The sequence below is a fragment of the Pristis pectinata genome, chromosome 25 (genome assembly GCF_009764475.1).
Source record: "Pristis pectinata isolate sPriPec2 chromosome 25, sPriPec2.1.pri, whole genome shotgun sequence".
Lineage (NCBI taxonomy): Eukaryota > Metazoa > Chordata > Chondrichthyes > Rhinopristiformes > Pristidae > Pristis > Pristis pectinata.
In genome coordinates this window covers 31946464-31962368 of record NC_067429.1, presented here as the reverse complement: position 1 = coordinate 31962368, position 15905 = coordinate 31946464, and the positions used below count along the sequence as shown (strand labels likewise).

At 51.7% G+C, this 15905-nt stretch overlaps 1 protein-coding gene across 1 annotated transcript in view; it reads right to left on the bottom strand.

Annotated features, from left to right (window-relative positions):
* The window catches only part of LOC127582850 (parathyroid hormone/parathyroid hormone-related peptide receptor-like), a 44464-nt gene that overhangs the window by 5660 nt on the left and 22899 nt on the right, over positions 1–15905 (bottom strand). Inside the window, 11 exon segments of the mRNA XM_052038417.1 lie at positions 1134–1275; positions 1636–1730; positions 2235–2301; positions 9026–9086; positions 9578–9731; positions 10787–10967; positions 13588–13648; positions 13651–13681; positions 13991–14047; positions 14050–14114; positions 14784–14894. Coding sequence (XP_051894377.1) covers positions 1134–1275; positions 1636–1730; positions 2235–2301; positions 9026–9086; positions 9578–9731; positions 10787–10967; positions 13588–13648; positions 13651–13681; positions 13991–14047; positions 14050–14114; positions 14784–14894 — 1025 coding nt within the window.

Sequence of the window (15905 nt, the reverse complement as noted above, 5' to 3'; positions counted from 1 at the left end):
TAGATACACATGCATTCAAACACACCCACACACACACACAAACAGCCACTCACACACAAGCACACCCACACACACACAAACACACACATTGTACATAAACACACACATACACAGCCACACACACCCAGACACACAAACACACACACACACACACACACACACACACACACACACACACACACACACACACACACACACAGGGAGACTTGCATTCACACACATTGGATACAGACAAAAGGTAATGCACAGAATTGTTAGATAACCATATCTGTATTACCCCCACCTGTGTCCCTGCAGCACAATCTAAGGCATGAGAAACTTCCAAACCTCAGGATGACCATCTGAACTCATCGCCCTCTGCTCACTTTGTGATCTCCTTCCATGTTGCTGGGCCTTTGAGCTGCACCCAGTGCTGCCCTGCGCTGCTGTCAGGACGTCCCCTCTGGCTGGACACATACACAAGGTGCCCTGTTCCTCTATACTCCCCGTGGCTCTGTCATTCATTGTGTATGTCCTGGTCTTACTAATCCTCTCGAAGTGCATCACCTCACATGTTTCAGGATTAAGTTCCATCTGTTGTTTCCCTGCCCACTTTACCAACCCATCAGTACCACTCTGTAGCAGACTACCCTCCTCACTCAACATTGCCACCAATTTTTGCTTCACCTGTTAACTTAGTAGTCGTACTTCCCACTTTCACTTCCAGATTGTTAGTGTATATAACAGCAAGGGGTCCCTGTGGTACACCACTGGACACAGACTTCCAGCCACCAAAACACCCCTCACATTACCCTCTGCTGCCGAGTCCCAAGTCAACTTTAGATCCAATTTCCCAACTTGCCTGATCGCATGGGGTCTTACTACTTGGACCAATCTTCCATGTGGGACCTTGTCAAACATCAACCACACTGCCCTCATCTCTACTTAATTGTGCATGTATGAGTCTGTGTGTGGGTGTGTGAGGGAATGTTTGAGTGTGTGAATGTGAGATTATGCATAAGTGTGTGAATAAGTGTGTGTAAATGCATGCAAATGAGTGTGTGTGATTGTGTGTTGTTGGGGTGTGTGTGAGTCAAGAGGCCTGAGACCAGGGGTCAGAGCCCAGCTTCCAGGCCTGGAGGTGCCAGCCCTACCTGAGAGGAGTTGAAGAGCATCTCGTAATGCATCTGGATCTGCCAAAGGATCCCGGAGACGTCAGTGTACGGCATAGCCATGAAAACCACATAATGGACCCCAAAAAGAGGCATGAGGACTAGTGTGGACTTCAGCAGCTTTCTGTAAGGGAAACAGAACAGAATCACTGTCAGAATGACCCAGGGTCACAGAGTGGGGACTGCGGAGCTCACATCACTCCTTGGTCAAAGGTCACTTGATGGTCTCTGTCAATGATCAGGGTTCAAGGTTTCAGTCAGTGATCTCAGCAGATGGTCCGGTGGTCAGTGACAGCTTGCGGTCAGTGGTGGGATGATGGTCCCAGTGGCGAGTCGTGTCCTTGGTTGATGTTCAGTCGATCGTCTCAGTTGGTGGTCATTGGCCTTGGTCGATGGTCAGTTGCAGCTTGGTCTTCTTTCAACATGGATGTGATGGGCCGAAGGGCCTGTCTCTGTGCTGTCCAACTCTTTGACTGTGGCTCACCTGTACTGTTGCCGAGGGTCCAGCGTTCCTGCATTTGTCCCCCACAGTTTCGATGCCAAAACACGGACAATGTTGGTGAAGAGGAAGAAATTTACCTGAAGAAAGCAAAAACGTCACTTGTAAATCCACCAGTTCCATTTCCTGGTCCTGGAGTTTGCATTGTCAGACCTCCAGGGATCAGGGATCCCTGTTCCAGCAGGAGTCAGCGCCAGTGGATGCCTATCCCAGCAGGAGTCAGCACCAGTGGATCCCTGTCCCAGCAGGAGCCGGCACCAGTGGATCTCTATCCCAGCAGGAGCCGGCACCAGTAGGTCCCTGTCCCAGCAGCAGTCAGTTCTTGCAATTTCCTACTCCAGTAGGCAGTCAGTCCCAGTAGATCCTTATCCCAGCAAAGGTTAGCACTTTGAGAAGGTGCGGGAAGCCAGAGTAATGCAGGGGTCCAGATAAATGTTCTATCAGGGGGGACGTCCCACTGAGCTCCCCATCCTCACTGCACGGTGTTGAATGTGATGTCCCATTCCTGCCAGTTGCCCTGCTGATTTGGCTCTGGCCACCCAGAGCTGCCCAGCCCAGCCCAGTGATGACACCCTCTCACTTACCACAATGGCAGCAAGAATGGGAACTTGGTAAATCCACTTCACATTGCCAGCACTGAGGTCCCAGCACCTGATGGGGAGAAGAGCGAGACAGAACGTGTCGATGTAGGCACAGACACTCCACAGAAAGCAGCAGGAACTGAGGCTGCAGTACAGTGTGCTGCCAGTGGCACGATTGGTCTCAGCAACTGGGCACAAACTTCGACCCAGGGATGCTCTCCGCCCCGTCTACCAGGTTTCTGAAATTCTCCATAGCTCATGAGATAAGCCCACACACAAAGTGCTGGAGGAACTCAGCAGGTCAGGCAGCATCTACAGAGGGAAGTGGACAGATATACGAGCCACGTTTATACAGCCTTGTCTCTATAGGAAAGATAGCACATCACAAACAGCGAGGAGGTAAAGGCCAGATTGTTTCTTGAACTGATGTTAGTTGTGGACTAGGAGGTGACCAAGATACCACGAGGACCGATGCCCCCGTTCGGTCCTGGATGGATACAGAGGGGTACAGAAGGACTGGAGGGTTTCTAATATGACACCAATCCTCAAGAACAGGAACATGAATAAATCGGGAGATTACAAGCATCAATGGCAGAACGTTATGGAAGCCAATATTTTAGATTAATAAAGTGCAATCAGACCCTTTGTGCTGACTTTCAAATATGCCGTATTCCAATCCCATTTTATTCTTCCTACATTCCCATCAATTCCCCACAGACTATACCCGTCACCCACACACTAGGGACAATTCACAGTGTCTGATTAACCCACCAACCTGCATGTCTTTGGGCTGTGATAGGAAACTCGAGCACTTGAAGGAGACCCACGTGGTCACAGGGAGAACGTGCAAACTCCACACAGACAGCACCAGAGGTCAGGATTAAAGCCAGTCTCTGGATTGGTGAGGCAGCGGCACTACCAGCTGCGTCACTGTGAAAAGTACATTTTCATTTGGAAACCAAAGATTATCAAGGAGAGCCAGCATGAAAATGTGAAAGGCAAATTGTGATGAACGGCAGAATTCTTTGAGAGTGCGACAGAGGAAGTTGGTCAGGTCAGTGTGGTGCATGCTTTATACATGAACATTTGGGGAACTTTGAACAGAGTATGACACGGGGCTTCAGAAGTTGGATGCCCATGAAATGAAGGAGGAAGTGGTGCGACGGATACAAAGTTCACCCAGCGGCTGGAAGCTGATGCTGGTTGGATCTTTTCCATATAAGAAAATGTTTCCCAAGGATCAGCTTTGGATCCATTATACTCTCTAACTTTAATATGTGACCTGGTCTGGGAGGTGGTGAGAAATGAGAGGAACTTAGCAAAGTACAAGTGGAAGGTGAGGGTGGTTATCGACTTCACAATGGACGAGATGATACAACAGGGCAGAAGGATGTCAGGTGGAAGGTCAGGGTACCTCAACAGCGTGACTTGGAAAAGTGTAGGTGAGTGGAGGACAAACACATCGACACGTCCTTGTAGATGGTGGGGGGGGGGGGGGGTGGTGCGGGGGTGGATAAAGTGGTGGTAAAACATGCGGGTGGTATTTTTTAAACAGAGAAACAGGCCATTCTTTGGTGGCATTTCTGTTCCCTGAATCTCCTCCCATCTCTCCTTATAGAATCATAACATATACAGGACAGGAGCAGGCCCTTCGGCCCAATTCATCTGTGCTGACCAAGGTATCTTCCTGAGCTAGTCCTGTTTGCCTGTATTTGGCGCCCATATCCCTCAAAACCTGCAGCGCATTCTACAGAACACTCTATTCCCTCTCCCTCAGAGGCTGATCTGTCCTCCCTCAGAATGGATCGAATCCTGTTGCCTCAACCACAACATAAGTAATCACATTTCTTCTGAAGACACGAGTTGATTTCTTGGTGACTTTTTCATAAATGGGCTCTTAGTTTTGCTCCTGCTGATGTTAAAATTCAACCACATTTTAATTGACAAGCTGAGCAGGCCAGATGGCCATTCAACCCATTGCTGGCAATGTTTCCTGGCCATTTACGTAACAAGAAGAGCAATGACCCAACAACAACCCCTACAAAACACCTGATCACCACAACCCTCTCCAAGCGGCCCCTATGCCTTTCAGTTGCATTGTTTACCAATGTCCCTTAACACCACGTGCTTCTATTTGCTGACTAAATCTGGAATTGTCCTTTATCAACTGCCTTTCGGAAATTCACCTTTACATTGACAATACTACCTGCATCATCTCAAGAGCTCAGACAGATCCTTGCATATTGCTTACTTGTGAAGCAAGGGGGTGACAGGTTTCCATGGCGAGGTGGGAGTGTGGACTTCAGGGTACGAACAGATTGGCCATGATCATACTGAATGGTGAAGCAGGCTCGAGGGGCTGGTTGGCCTTCTCCTGCTCCTAATTTTCATATTTGTATGTCAGGCATCGTTACAAGAAATCCAGCTTATTACCCCATCCGTCTCCGAGCAAGCATTACTTGGTCCTGCTGACTAACGTTACTTTGTCCTTGACAATGATCTCTAGTCATGTTTCCATTGGTTCCGTTACACAGATTGGCCTGGAGTTACTACATCCATTCACGTCTATGCTGGGCTGTAATATTTCCTGTCCTCTAGCCCTCTGAAGCTCTGACCTCACCCTCTCATTCAACCTTGGAGACAGAAGGTTGAATGAGAGGGTGAGGTCAGAGCTGCTGACGTCTCCAGCCCAGCTTCCTTCACAAACCCAGGGTGCACCACACTGCACCAGCAGAGTGATGCCAGTCTCTCTACCTCCTGCTTTCAAGCTACCTCCATCCTCCCCAGCTATCCCTCCTCCACCACAACATTATCTTCATTTGTGTTCATGAAGGGGAAAGGGGGTGGTGTACATGCATCTGTCTACATCAATGGTGCTGAGGTCGAGGGCTGAGAGCTTCAAGTTCCTGGGAGTGAACATCACCAATAGCCTCTCCTGATCAAATCACGTAGATGCCACAGCCAAGAAAGCTCACCAGCGCCTCTACTTCCTCAGGAGGCTAAGGAACTTTGGTTTGTCCCCTTTGACTCTCACCAACTTTTACTGATGCACCACAGAAAGCATCCTATCTGGATGTATCACGGCTTGGTACGGCAACTGCTCTGCCCAGGACCGCAAGAAGCTGCAGAGAGCTGTGGACACAGCCCAGCACATCATGGACACCAGCCTCCCCTCTGTGGACTCTGTCTTTACCTCTCGCTGCCTTGGCGAAGCAGCCAGCATAATCAAAGACCCCACCCACCCGGGTCATTCTCTCTTCTCTCTTCTTCCATCAGGTAGAAGATACAGGAGCCTGAGGGCACGTACCACCAGGCTCAAGGGCAGATTCTTATATGATGAGATGGACTATGACCTCACGATCTACCTTGTTGTGACCTCGCACCTTATTGCACTGCACTTTCTCTGTAGCTGTGACACTTTACTGTTATTGTTTGTACCCGTTCTACCTCAATGCACTCTGTACTAACTCAATGTAACTGCACTGTGTAATGAATTGACCTGTACGATAGGTATGCAAGACAAGTTTTTCACTGTAGCTTGGTGCAAGTGACAGTAATAAACCAATACCAATACCAATAAGATGCAAAGTAAACATTCACTACCTCTGCCACGCCTTCTGTCTCTGCCAGGTTTTCTTTCTGGTCCTGAATTTGCACAGCTTTCCTTAGATTGGTACATTTAATAGAAGTTTTCTGAGTTTTGTTTCATGTTAGCTGCTAACCTTTCTAATACTCTCTATTTAATCTTCCTGGTTGAGGCTTTGTATTCTGCCAGATTATAGATAGTGATCTATGCCTGTAATCTAAAATAATGCCTCTTCTGTTTCACTTAACTCTATTTTCTGGGCAAAGAGGCTTTCTTCAACAAAACCAGAATATGAAAAGTGAGTGAGCAGCTAGTTCTAGTATTTGGTGAGAACGAGGTGCTGCTGTCAGGGGCCAGCATTTAGTGCCCGTCATTAATTTTCCGAGAGGTGGTGGGTGAGCAGTGATCATAAAGTCATCTCCACTGTGCTGTTAATTAAGCAGTTCCAGGATTTTGACCCAGGTTAGTGGAAGCCTTGGAAGGAGAGGTTCAGGTGGGAGTGCCCTTTGAACCTGGTGACCTTCCCCCTCTTGCTAGTAGAGACTGCAGCGTTGGAAGCTGCTGTTCAAACAGCTTTGGGGAGCAGTTAGGTGGAGCTTGAAGGTGGTACACTATGTACCGACGGTGGAGGGAATGAATGTCTTGGGTGGTGAGTGAACTGCCAGTCATGCAGGCAGCTTTGCCCTGGATGGCGTTGAGTTTCTTAAAAGTTGTTGGGTTCCAAGTGGAGAGTATTCACCTGACTTGTGCCTCTTAGATGTCGGAAAGGCTTTGGGCTGTCAGGAGGTGAGTGACTCACTACGGGATAGCCAGCCTCGGACCTACTCTTGTAGCCACAGTTGAGTTTCTGACCAATGGTAATGCTGGAGGACTCGGTGCTGATTATGCCATTGAATGTTGGACTCTCACTTATTGGAGATGGTTATTGCTTGCTACATATCAGCTCATCCCCGAACTGTCTGGGTCCACAACCACAACTGTCTTCCTCTCACCACTGGAGTGTTTTCCCAGTGATGTGTCAGGTTTGCTTAGGGCACCTTACAGACAAACACACAAGTTAGGAGTTGGAGGAGATAACTCATTCATCCACCCCCAGTAACCTTTCACCCCCTTACTTATCAAGAATCCATCTCCCTTAAAATATTCAAAGACTCCCTACTTCTACTGCCCTTTGAGGAAGAGAGTTCGAAAGGCTCACAATCTCTTGGAAGAAAAGGTCTTGCCTCATCTTGCCTTAAACAGTGCCCCAGTTCCAGGCTCTCTCACGAAAGGAAGCATCCTCTCGAAAGGGGCAGCATGGTAGTGTAGCGGTTAGTGTAACACTATTACAGCGCCAGCGATCCGGGTTCAATTCCTGCCACTGTCTGTAAGGAATTTGTATGTTCTCCTCGTCTCTGTGTGGGTTTCCTCCAGGTGCTCCGGTTCCCCCCTACGTTCCAAAGACGTACGGGTTAGGAAGTTGTGGGCATGCTATGTTGGCGCCGGAAGCGTGGCGACACTTGCGGGCTGCCCCCAGAACACTCTACGCAAAAGGTGCATTTCACTGTGTGTTTCGATGTACATGTGACTAATAAATCTTTTCTTATCCTCACCACATCCAGCCTGTCCAGACCGCCCAGGATCACATATGTTTCAATCACATCCTCCCTAAACTCCAGCCAGAGATAAGCCGAGCCTGTCCGACCTTTTCCCAGCCCACTCCAGGTATTGGTCCAGTGACTCTCTGGATTCCTTAAGGAGGCCATTACTGTCCACAGCACCCCAGGAGTGGCTTCACCAACACCATCTACAACTGAGCACAACCTCCCTTTTTGTATTAAATTCCCCCAGCAATAAACCATAACTTTCTGTTACGTAGCTGTACCTGCAGGCTGGCCTTCTGTGAATTGTGCATTGGGATACTGGCGAGGAGACACAGGAGTCTGCAGGTGCTGGAATCTGGAGCAACACACAGTCTGCTGGAGGAAATCAGTGGGTGGGTGGGTGGTGCTGCCTGACCTGGTGAGTTCCTCCAGGTTTTTGTTCGTTGCACTAGGATGCTAGGTCCCCCTGCATCTCAGAGCTCTGCAGTCCCTCCCCATTTGTATGATACACATCTTTCCTGCCAAAATGGGCAATTTGACATCTGTTCTCCCCGTGTCTGTGTGGGTTTCCTCCGGGTGCTCCGGTTTCCTCCCACATTCCAAAGACGTACAGGTTAGGAAATTTTGGGCATGCTATGTTGGCGCCGGAAGCGTGGCGACACTTGCGGGCTGCCCCCAGAACACTCTACGCAAAAAAGATGTATTTCACTCTGTGTTTCGATGTACATGTGACTAATAAAGATATCTTGTCTTATGCTCCACCTTTGCCCACTCACTTACCCTACCCACATCTCTGTGGCTTCCTTATGTCCTCTTCACACCTTAATCTCCTCCCTATGTGTCATTGGCAAGTTTAGTTATTGAGGCAGACCATCCGTTACATCTGACCACCAGAGAAACACCCTTTCATGCCTCCTCTCTGCTTCCCGTTGGCCAGCCACTTCCTCTGCCTGCAGGCACGTTACCTCCTATGCCATCAGCCCTTACAGTTCACATTAACCTGTGACGTGGCTCCATATCAAACGCCATCTGGAAGCAGAGATACAGTACATGCACAAGTACCACACTCTGACAAAAGCTACCTTGCTGTGGAGTCCAGTTCTTGGTTTGGGCCAAGTCCCGATGAACCCAGAGGTCCTGGTCAAACCCAAGCTGGGCATCGTTGGGTTATTGGTGAGGCAACTACCAGAACTGTGATATCGCAGAAGTTGCAGGTTGCTTAATATCTGACCTCCTCTCTCCTGCTGTTCCTGGGGTCCTCACCCTCACTCCCACTGCTCCTGTGATTCCACCCAATGGGTTACCCCAGATCCCACCCATGGGTTTTCCATTCCCCACCCATGGGTTACTCAGATCCCACCCAGTGGGTTATCTAATCCCACCCAGGGGTCACTCCATTCTGCACCCAATGGGTAATGCCAGGTCCCACCCACGGGTCACCCCATTCCCCACCCAATGGGTAACATCAGGTCCCACCCAGTGGGTAACGCCAGGTCCCACCCATGGGTTACCCCATTCCCCACCCATGGGTTACCCAGGTCCAGCCGGTGCCAATGTGCTGACACGGTACCAGCTTCTGATAGCTCGGCCAGTTCTGCCACTGTTGCGCCCAAGGGTATACGTACTGTGTATCTGCCAGCGATGCTCTGATGCTTCCCCATACAGTTACCACCACCGCAGGGACTCCTAGAGAAGAGGCCAGAAACAAGTCTATGATTCCAAGTCCTGCTGTGTTCATGTTTCCTCACTCCTTGTGTGTTTACTCTCCACACCCCTCGCCCCCTCCTCATCCCCAACCTCAGCACTGTCATATGTCATCCCATCAGATGATAACACTCCAATCAACAATGGAACTAACAGGGCCAGCCCCCAGACCCATGAGATGCAGTGTGTGTTCCCCACCTCAGACCCTGCACCGGTCTCTGGGATTCCCCCCATTCTCCATCCTCCCCTTCATACCCACGCTGGGCTCTCAGTTCATCTCTAATGGGGCCCAGACCCTCCCCCTAACGCATGCTTGCCTCTGCAGTGGATAAAGTCTCTTGTATGTCTCAGTTGTCGGAAAAGGATTGCCCAGGACCCTGTGGGTGGGAAAGACACCCTCACATTCCGGAGATGGTGAGATCAGAGGGAAACAGTCATTGCAGAGTGCGTCAGCAGCTTCTTTACAGCCTTACCCCAGCCAATCAGAGTCAGCGCCCAGAGATACTTCTTGTCCGATAAGAAAGCCATGAAGATCAGACTGTGCAGGTAAAGGCCTTCCACCAGAATCCAGTAGTGATTGGTGGCAAGGAAGTACAGGAATAAGATCACCGCCACCTTGCAACCAACCTGCAAACGTACAGCTCAGTTACCAGGCAACAAAGGGAACGGGTACCATGCTGACCTGCTGTGTCTGTAGTCACTGACCAGAACCTTCCCCGTCGAGCCCCAAAATGGCAGTGGCGAAGCCTGCTCTCTCCTTAAATCAGAAGTATTGTTGCAGGACATTGGTGCGGATGTCCCTGCCTCCCCTCCCTCCCTCCATCCCAGACAGGCAGCTGTGGAAGCAGCTTCCTACAGCAGCTCTGGACCTGGGCCCTGCCGATTTCTGGTGGTCCGCCCATCCTCAGCTCGTGTGTCGAGAGATAAAGCTCTGTGGCTGCAGCATGCACAGGGAGTGGAGCTCTCCTGTGCCAGGGCAGGGCCGACAAGGCCTCCCTGTTGTTGGAGTGCTGGTGAGAACCAGCTCCCTTGGTCCCCAACTGAGGTCCAAAATGGCTTGGTACAGCAACTGCTCTGCCCAGGACCGCAAGAAGCTGCAGAGAGTTGTGGACACAGCCCAGCGCGTCACGGACACCAGCCTCCCCTCCTTGGACTCTGTCTTTACCTCTCGCTGCCTTGGCGCAGCAGTCAGCATAATCAAAGACCCCACCCATCCGGGACATTCTGTCTTCTCTCCTCTTCCATCAGGTAGAAGATACAGGAGCCTGAGGGCACGTACCACCAGACTTAAGGACAGCTTCTACCCCACTGTGATAAGACTATTGAACAGTTCCCTTATACGATGAGATGGACTCTGACCTCACGATCTACCTTGTTGTGACCTTGCACCTTATTGCACTGCACTTTCTCTGTAGCTGTGACACTTTACTCTGTACTGTTATTGTTTTTACCTGTACTACGTCAATGCACTCTGTACTAACTCAATGTAACTGCACTGTGTAATGAATTGACCTGTATGATCGGTATGCAAGACAAGTATTTCACTGTACCTCGGTACAAGTGACAATAATAAACCAATACCAATACCACGCCTGACACCTCGGGACCCTGTAAAGCACTGACCAGCCCGGAGGCCATTCCCCAGATACCCAGCAGGGGGAGTGTGCGGGCCGTGTACTCACAAACCGCTTGTCACTGGGGAGGAGCGTCACGTCACCCACTAAATCCTCGACACGGACCTCCAGCCCGTCCATCGCCGAGTCCGAATAGACCACGGCGTCCTTGACGAAGATGCTGACGGCCCGGCACATGAAGGAAGTGAAGAGGTGCACATGGATGTAGTTCCTGGTGCAGTGCAGCCGTCTGTGATGGCAGGGGAGAGACCACAGCATCAAGTGGCAGCACCGCCAGAAACATCTCCGTCCTCCTGGCTCTGATCCACCACCCCCACCCATCAGAAACCAGCTCCCTGATGCAGGGGAACCTCACGAGGGCGGTGGAGGAGAGGGAGGCAAGGCCCAGAGACAGCGGCAGGAGCGGCGGAACCTGTGGGACCATCAGCGCACGGGAGGGGTAAAAGGGCTGGCAGGTAGGGTGGGAGCGGCCATCTTGAGAAGGGCAGTGAGGTCAAAGTGCGGGCTTTGGTGAGGGGGGTGAGTAGTAATAGGGTAAGGTGTTTTTTCCCTTTCTTAGTAGGAGGGACTGCGGATAAATGATACGGAGGCTGGTGCAGTGATATTCCTGGTGCCTACACTCCTGTCAGACCACACAGAGCAGTTGGAGCTGTGACTGGACTCGCTCTGCAGCATCCAGTAGGCAGAAAATATGGTAGACAACACGCTTGGCGAGTTGGTCATGCCATGGGTACAGAAGGAAAGGAGCTGGGCAAGAAGGCCAAGCAGGTGGCTCCAGTAAGGCCAGCAAGTGCAGGTAGGTAGTTCAGGAGTCCCCTAAGGTCATTCCCCTCTCAAACAGGTACACTGTGTCGGATAATGTTGCGGGGGTTGGTCTTTCAGAGGAAAGCAGCAGAGTTTATGGCATCATGGTTGGCTCTGATGTACAGTAGGGGAGGGAAAGCCCAGGCCAGCACTGGTGGTGGGGGGTTCGATAGTGAGGGGAACAGATGGGCACTTCTGTGGCTGAGATCGAGACTCCACAATAGTCTGTTGCCTCCCTAGTTCCAGGGTCAGGGATGTCTTGGATCAGGTACAGTACATTCTGAAGGGAGAAGGAGAACAGCCAGAGACCGTGGTGCATGTTGGTACTAACTACATGGGTAGAAAGAGGGATGAGGTCCTCTGCTGTGAGTTTAGGGAGTTAGGCAGAAAGTTAAAAGCAGAACCTCCAGGGACATAATCTCGGGATTACTCCCTGTGCTACGTGCTAGTGAGGGTGGAAATGGGGGGATAGGACAGACAAACGTGTGGCTGAAGAGCTGGTGCAGGAGGGAGGGCTTCAGGTACTTGGATCATTGGGATCCCTTCTGGGGGAGCTGGGACCTGTACAAAGACAGGTTGCACGTAAACTGTCAGGGGATCAATATCCTTGCAGGGAGGTTTCCTCACACTGCTCGGGAAGGTTTAAACAAACTTGGCAGGTGGGGAGAGGGGAAGGGTGGGAGGAGAGAAAAGAGCTGCTGGTGGGGAGAAAAATGTGGGGGATGTATCATCCAGTGGGCGGGTCAGGGGGCATGGGAGGGCTGGTGGGCTCAACTGTATTTACTTTAATGCAAGGAGCCTGATGAGTAATTGGTGATGTTGTGGATGGTGAGGAAGCTTGTCAAAGGCTACAGCAGGATATAGATTGATGGGCAGAGGGAGACCGATAGAATTTAATCCCGAAGAGTGTCAGTTGATGCCTTTTGGGAAGTCAGATAGGGGTGGGACATATATAGTAAATTTTAGGGCACTAAGAAATGTTGGTGAACAGAGAGACCGAGGGGTTCAGGTCCATAATTCTTAGAAAGTGGCAACACTGGTTGATAGGTTGTGAAGAAGACGTGTGGCATACTTGTCTTCACAGGTCGGGGCCCAGAATATAATGTTGTATAATGTTGAATATAGTGGTATAGTTGCAACTTTACAAAACACTGGTCAGGCCACAGTTGGAGCACTGAGTGCAGTTCTGGGCGCCACACTGTAGGAAGATACGAGCACACCGGAGAGGGTGCAGAGGAGATTCACCAGGATGTTGCCTGGACTGGATGACTTCAGTTATGGGGAGAGCTTGGATAGGCTGGAGGGAAGGAGGCTGAGGGGTGTTGTGACAGAAGTATACAAGGTTATGAGGGGCATCAATGGGGTAGAAAGTTAGAACCTTTTCCCCATGGTAGAGGAGGTGGTAGAATCAGATACAATTGTTACTTTTATGAGGCATTTAGGCAGACACAAGTGGGCAATGCATAGAAGGACATGGTCCCAAACGGGGTAAGTGGGAGTGGTGTAGATAAGCAAAAAGGGCAGCATGCATGAAGTGGGCTGAAGGGCCTGTGTCTGTGCTGTACCCCCCCCGTGACTGAGGCACTGGGGGGGGGGGTACTCAAGGTGATGGGTCTAAGATGAAGAGAAAGGGGTCTGAGGGGTGGAGAGGGCCCAGAGTGAGTAGGAGGTCAGAGTTTAAAGGGAGGTGTTCCTAGGTGAGGAGGGGTCAGAGGTGAGGACGTGTCGGAGGTGAGGAGGGGTCAGAGGTGATGAGGGGTCAGAGATGAGGAGGGTCGGAGGTGAGGAGGAGAGTTTGAGGTGAGGGGGGGTGTGAGGGGTTGTCCCATGAGTGGGAGGAGAGGTGAATGTCCTGGGCGAGTGTTTGGCTTCCTCAGCTGACAGTGAGCTGACACCTCTCCCCAAACCCCGCGACACGACATCATTTATCGGCTGAGGAATACATAGGAGTGATGCCACATTTCCACTCCAATCACACCCTCCCGACACCCTGACTTCGGTGTCAGGAAGTTAACAGATAATCGTCCTGATGAGTAGGAGCTTACTTGAAATAGCTGAGTATGGCAACAGCAGCCAGCAGAGAAACCAGGGAGATGGAGTAACCCACGTGTACATCAGGTGCAGACGGTCAAACACTTCCTGCAGAGGGCACAGAGAAACAGCCAGTCCACCGCCTCATGCTGTGGTGTCCCAGTGGCCACGTCAACTTCCCACCTCAGCACTTGCCCTTCGCCAGGACAGGGACCTACCAGCCCACACTGGTGCACCAGCCTGTGGTGGTAAACTAACCCTCACCCCCACTTCCACTAGCGACAGCCTTCAAATAGAAGCCAGGCCCATCCTCACAGGAGAAGGGAATCCAAGGGCCTGTGTCTGTCTGTAATCCCTGGTTTAGTTACTAACTCCTGGTTAATCCCTCTCTGGGTTCGGGTGGTGAGGTGCTGCTACCTTTTGGTGCCACAGGTCAGCTCTCTGGAGCTGGGTGCACTCGGTGTAGTTTGCCCAGGGTTCTGTTCTTGCTGGAGGACCATCTCCCAATCACCGTGAACACTGCATCTACGATAGGCACGTCCTGCCAAAGAAGAACTAGAACAGTTATTGCACAGAGTCACCAAGGTAGTAAACCTTGTCAGCACAGATAAAGATGTGAGCACAGAGTGAGCACGGACTGTGTACGGATGTGAGCACGGACTGTGTAAGGAGTGAGCACGGACTGTGTACGGACTGTGTACGGAGTGAGCACGGACTGTGTACGGAGTGTGTACAGAGCGAGCACAGACTGTGTACGGACCGTGTATGGCAGTGTGTACAGACTGTACGGACTGTGTACGGAGTGTGTATGGGACTGTGTACGGAGTGTGTACGGAGTGAGCAAGACTGTGTACGGAGTGTGTATGGACTGTGTACGGACTGTGTACGGAGTGAGCACAGGACTGTGTAAGGAGTGAGCACGACTGTACGGAGTGTGTACAGAGTGTGTAAGGGAGTGAGCAACAGACTGTGCGGACTGTGTACGGAGCGAGCAGGTATCAGTCTGAGCACGGGTGATCAGGAGATGGTGAGTGTGGTGTGACACACGGCACGCTCAGAACTGTGTGTGCCGTCACCAACAGCAGGCTCTGGGAATGGTCAGCATGTACGAGGTGTGAGCCCACGGTGAGTGTGGCCTCTCTGACTGCAGTGCAAGTACAGCCGGTGTGAACACAACTGCTTCAGTCGAGGTGTCAGCAGGACTGGTTACCTTTGTGGTTAAAGTCATGGATGTAGTGGGGGCAGGAGACGGAGACGCTGTGGTTGGCCTGGGCAGTGGGCCAGCACACAATGCCATCCCACTCAGGCCGGCAGACCGCACCTGCTGAAACACCAAGGACACAGCCGTCAGAGATGCACACGGTCATTGCCTTCCAACCAACAGACAACCACAGGACGGAGGGGAGTCAGCTGGAGAGGGTGCAGAGGAAGTTCACCAGGACATTGCCTGGCACGGAGCGTTTCCGTTATCAGGAGAGACTGGGTCTGTTCTCCCTGGCGTGGAGCAGCTGGACCGAGGGCCTGGTGGAGGTGTATGAGAGGGGCAGGTAGGGAAGGCAGTGAGAAACTTTTCCCCAAGGCAGAGCAGTCTAACTACCAGAGGGCATAGGTGTCTAAGGTAAGGGGGAGGAGGATTAGAGAGGATCGGAGGAGGGATTTCTCCCCCGGTGGGTGGTTGTAACCTGGAACACTCTTCCTGAGGGGGTGGTGGAGGCAGAGACTCTCACAGCATTTAAGAAGTACCAAGAATCACCAAGGCACAGAGGCTTCAGACAAGGGCTGGAATTGGGATTAGTACACATAGGTACGTGATGGCTGGCATGGACATGGTGGGCCGAAGGGCCTGTTTCTGTGTCGTTTGACTCGCTGTGAGCTCAACATTAAGGGACACAAACCACGGCCATTCCCTGTCGGACGAAATCCAATAATCCCACAGCCTCAGCAGACGTCCAGTCCTCCAGGACACACCCACTGCCAGTCCTCTCCCAACCGATCTCTGGTAGCCGGTCCCAGTCTCACACACTCCCAGACTAACCGGCTCCCTGGTTCACACACACCACAGCCCAGCAGTACACCAAGCACGAGCTTTACATCCCAGTTCACAGACTCCTTGACTGACCCTCCCCCACCCCTCACCCCCCCCGACCCTCCCCACCCCCCCACTGACCCTCCCCCCACCTCACACCCCCCACTGACCCTCCCCCACCTCACACCCCACTGACCCTCCCCAACTCACCCCCCCTGACCCTCCCCACCCCCACCACTGACCCTCCCCACCTCACACCCCCCACTGACCCTCCCCACCTCACCCCCACTGACCTTCGCCACCTCA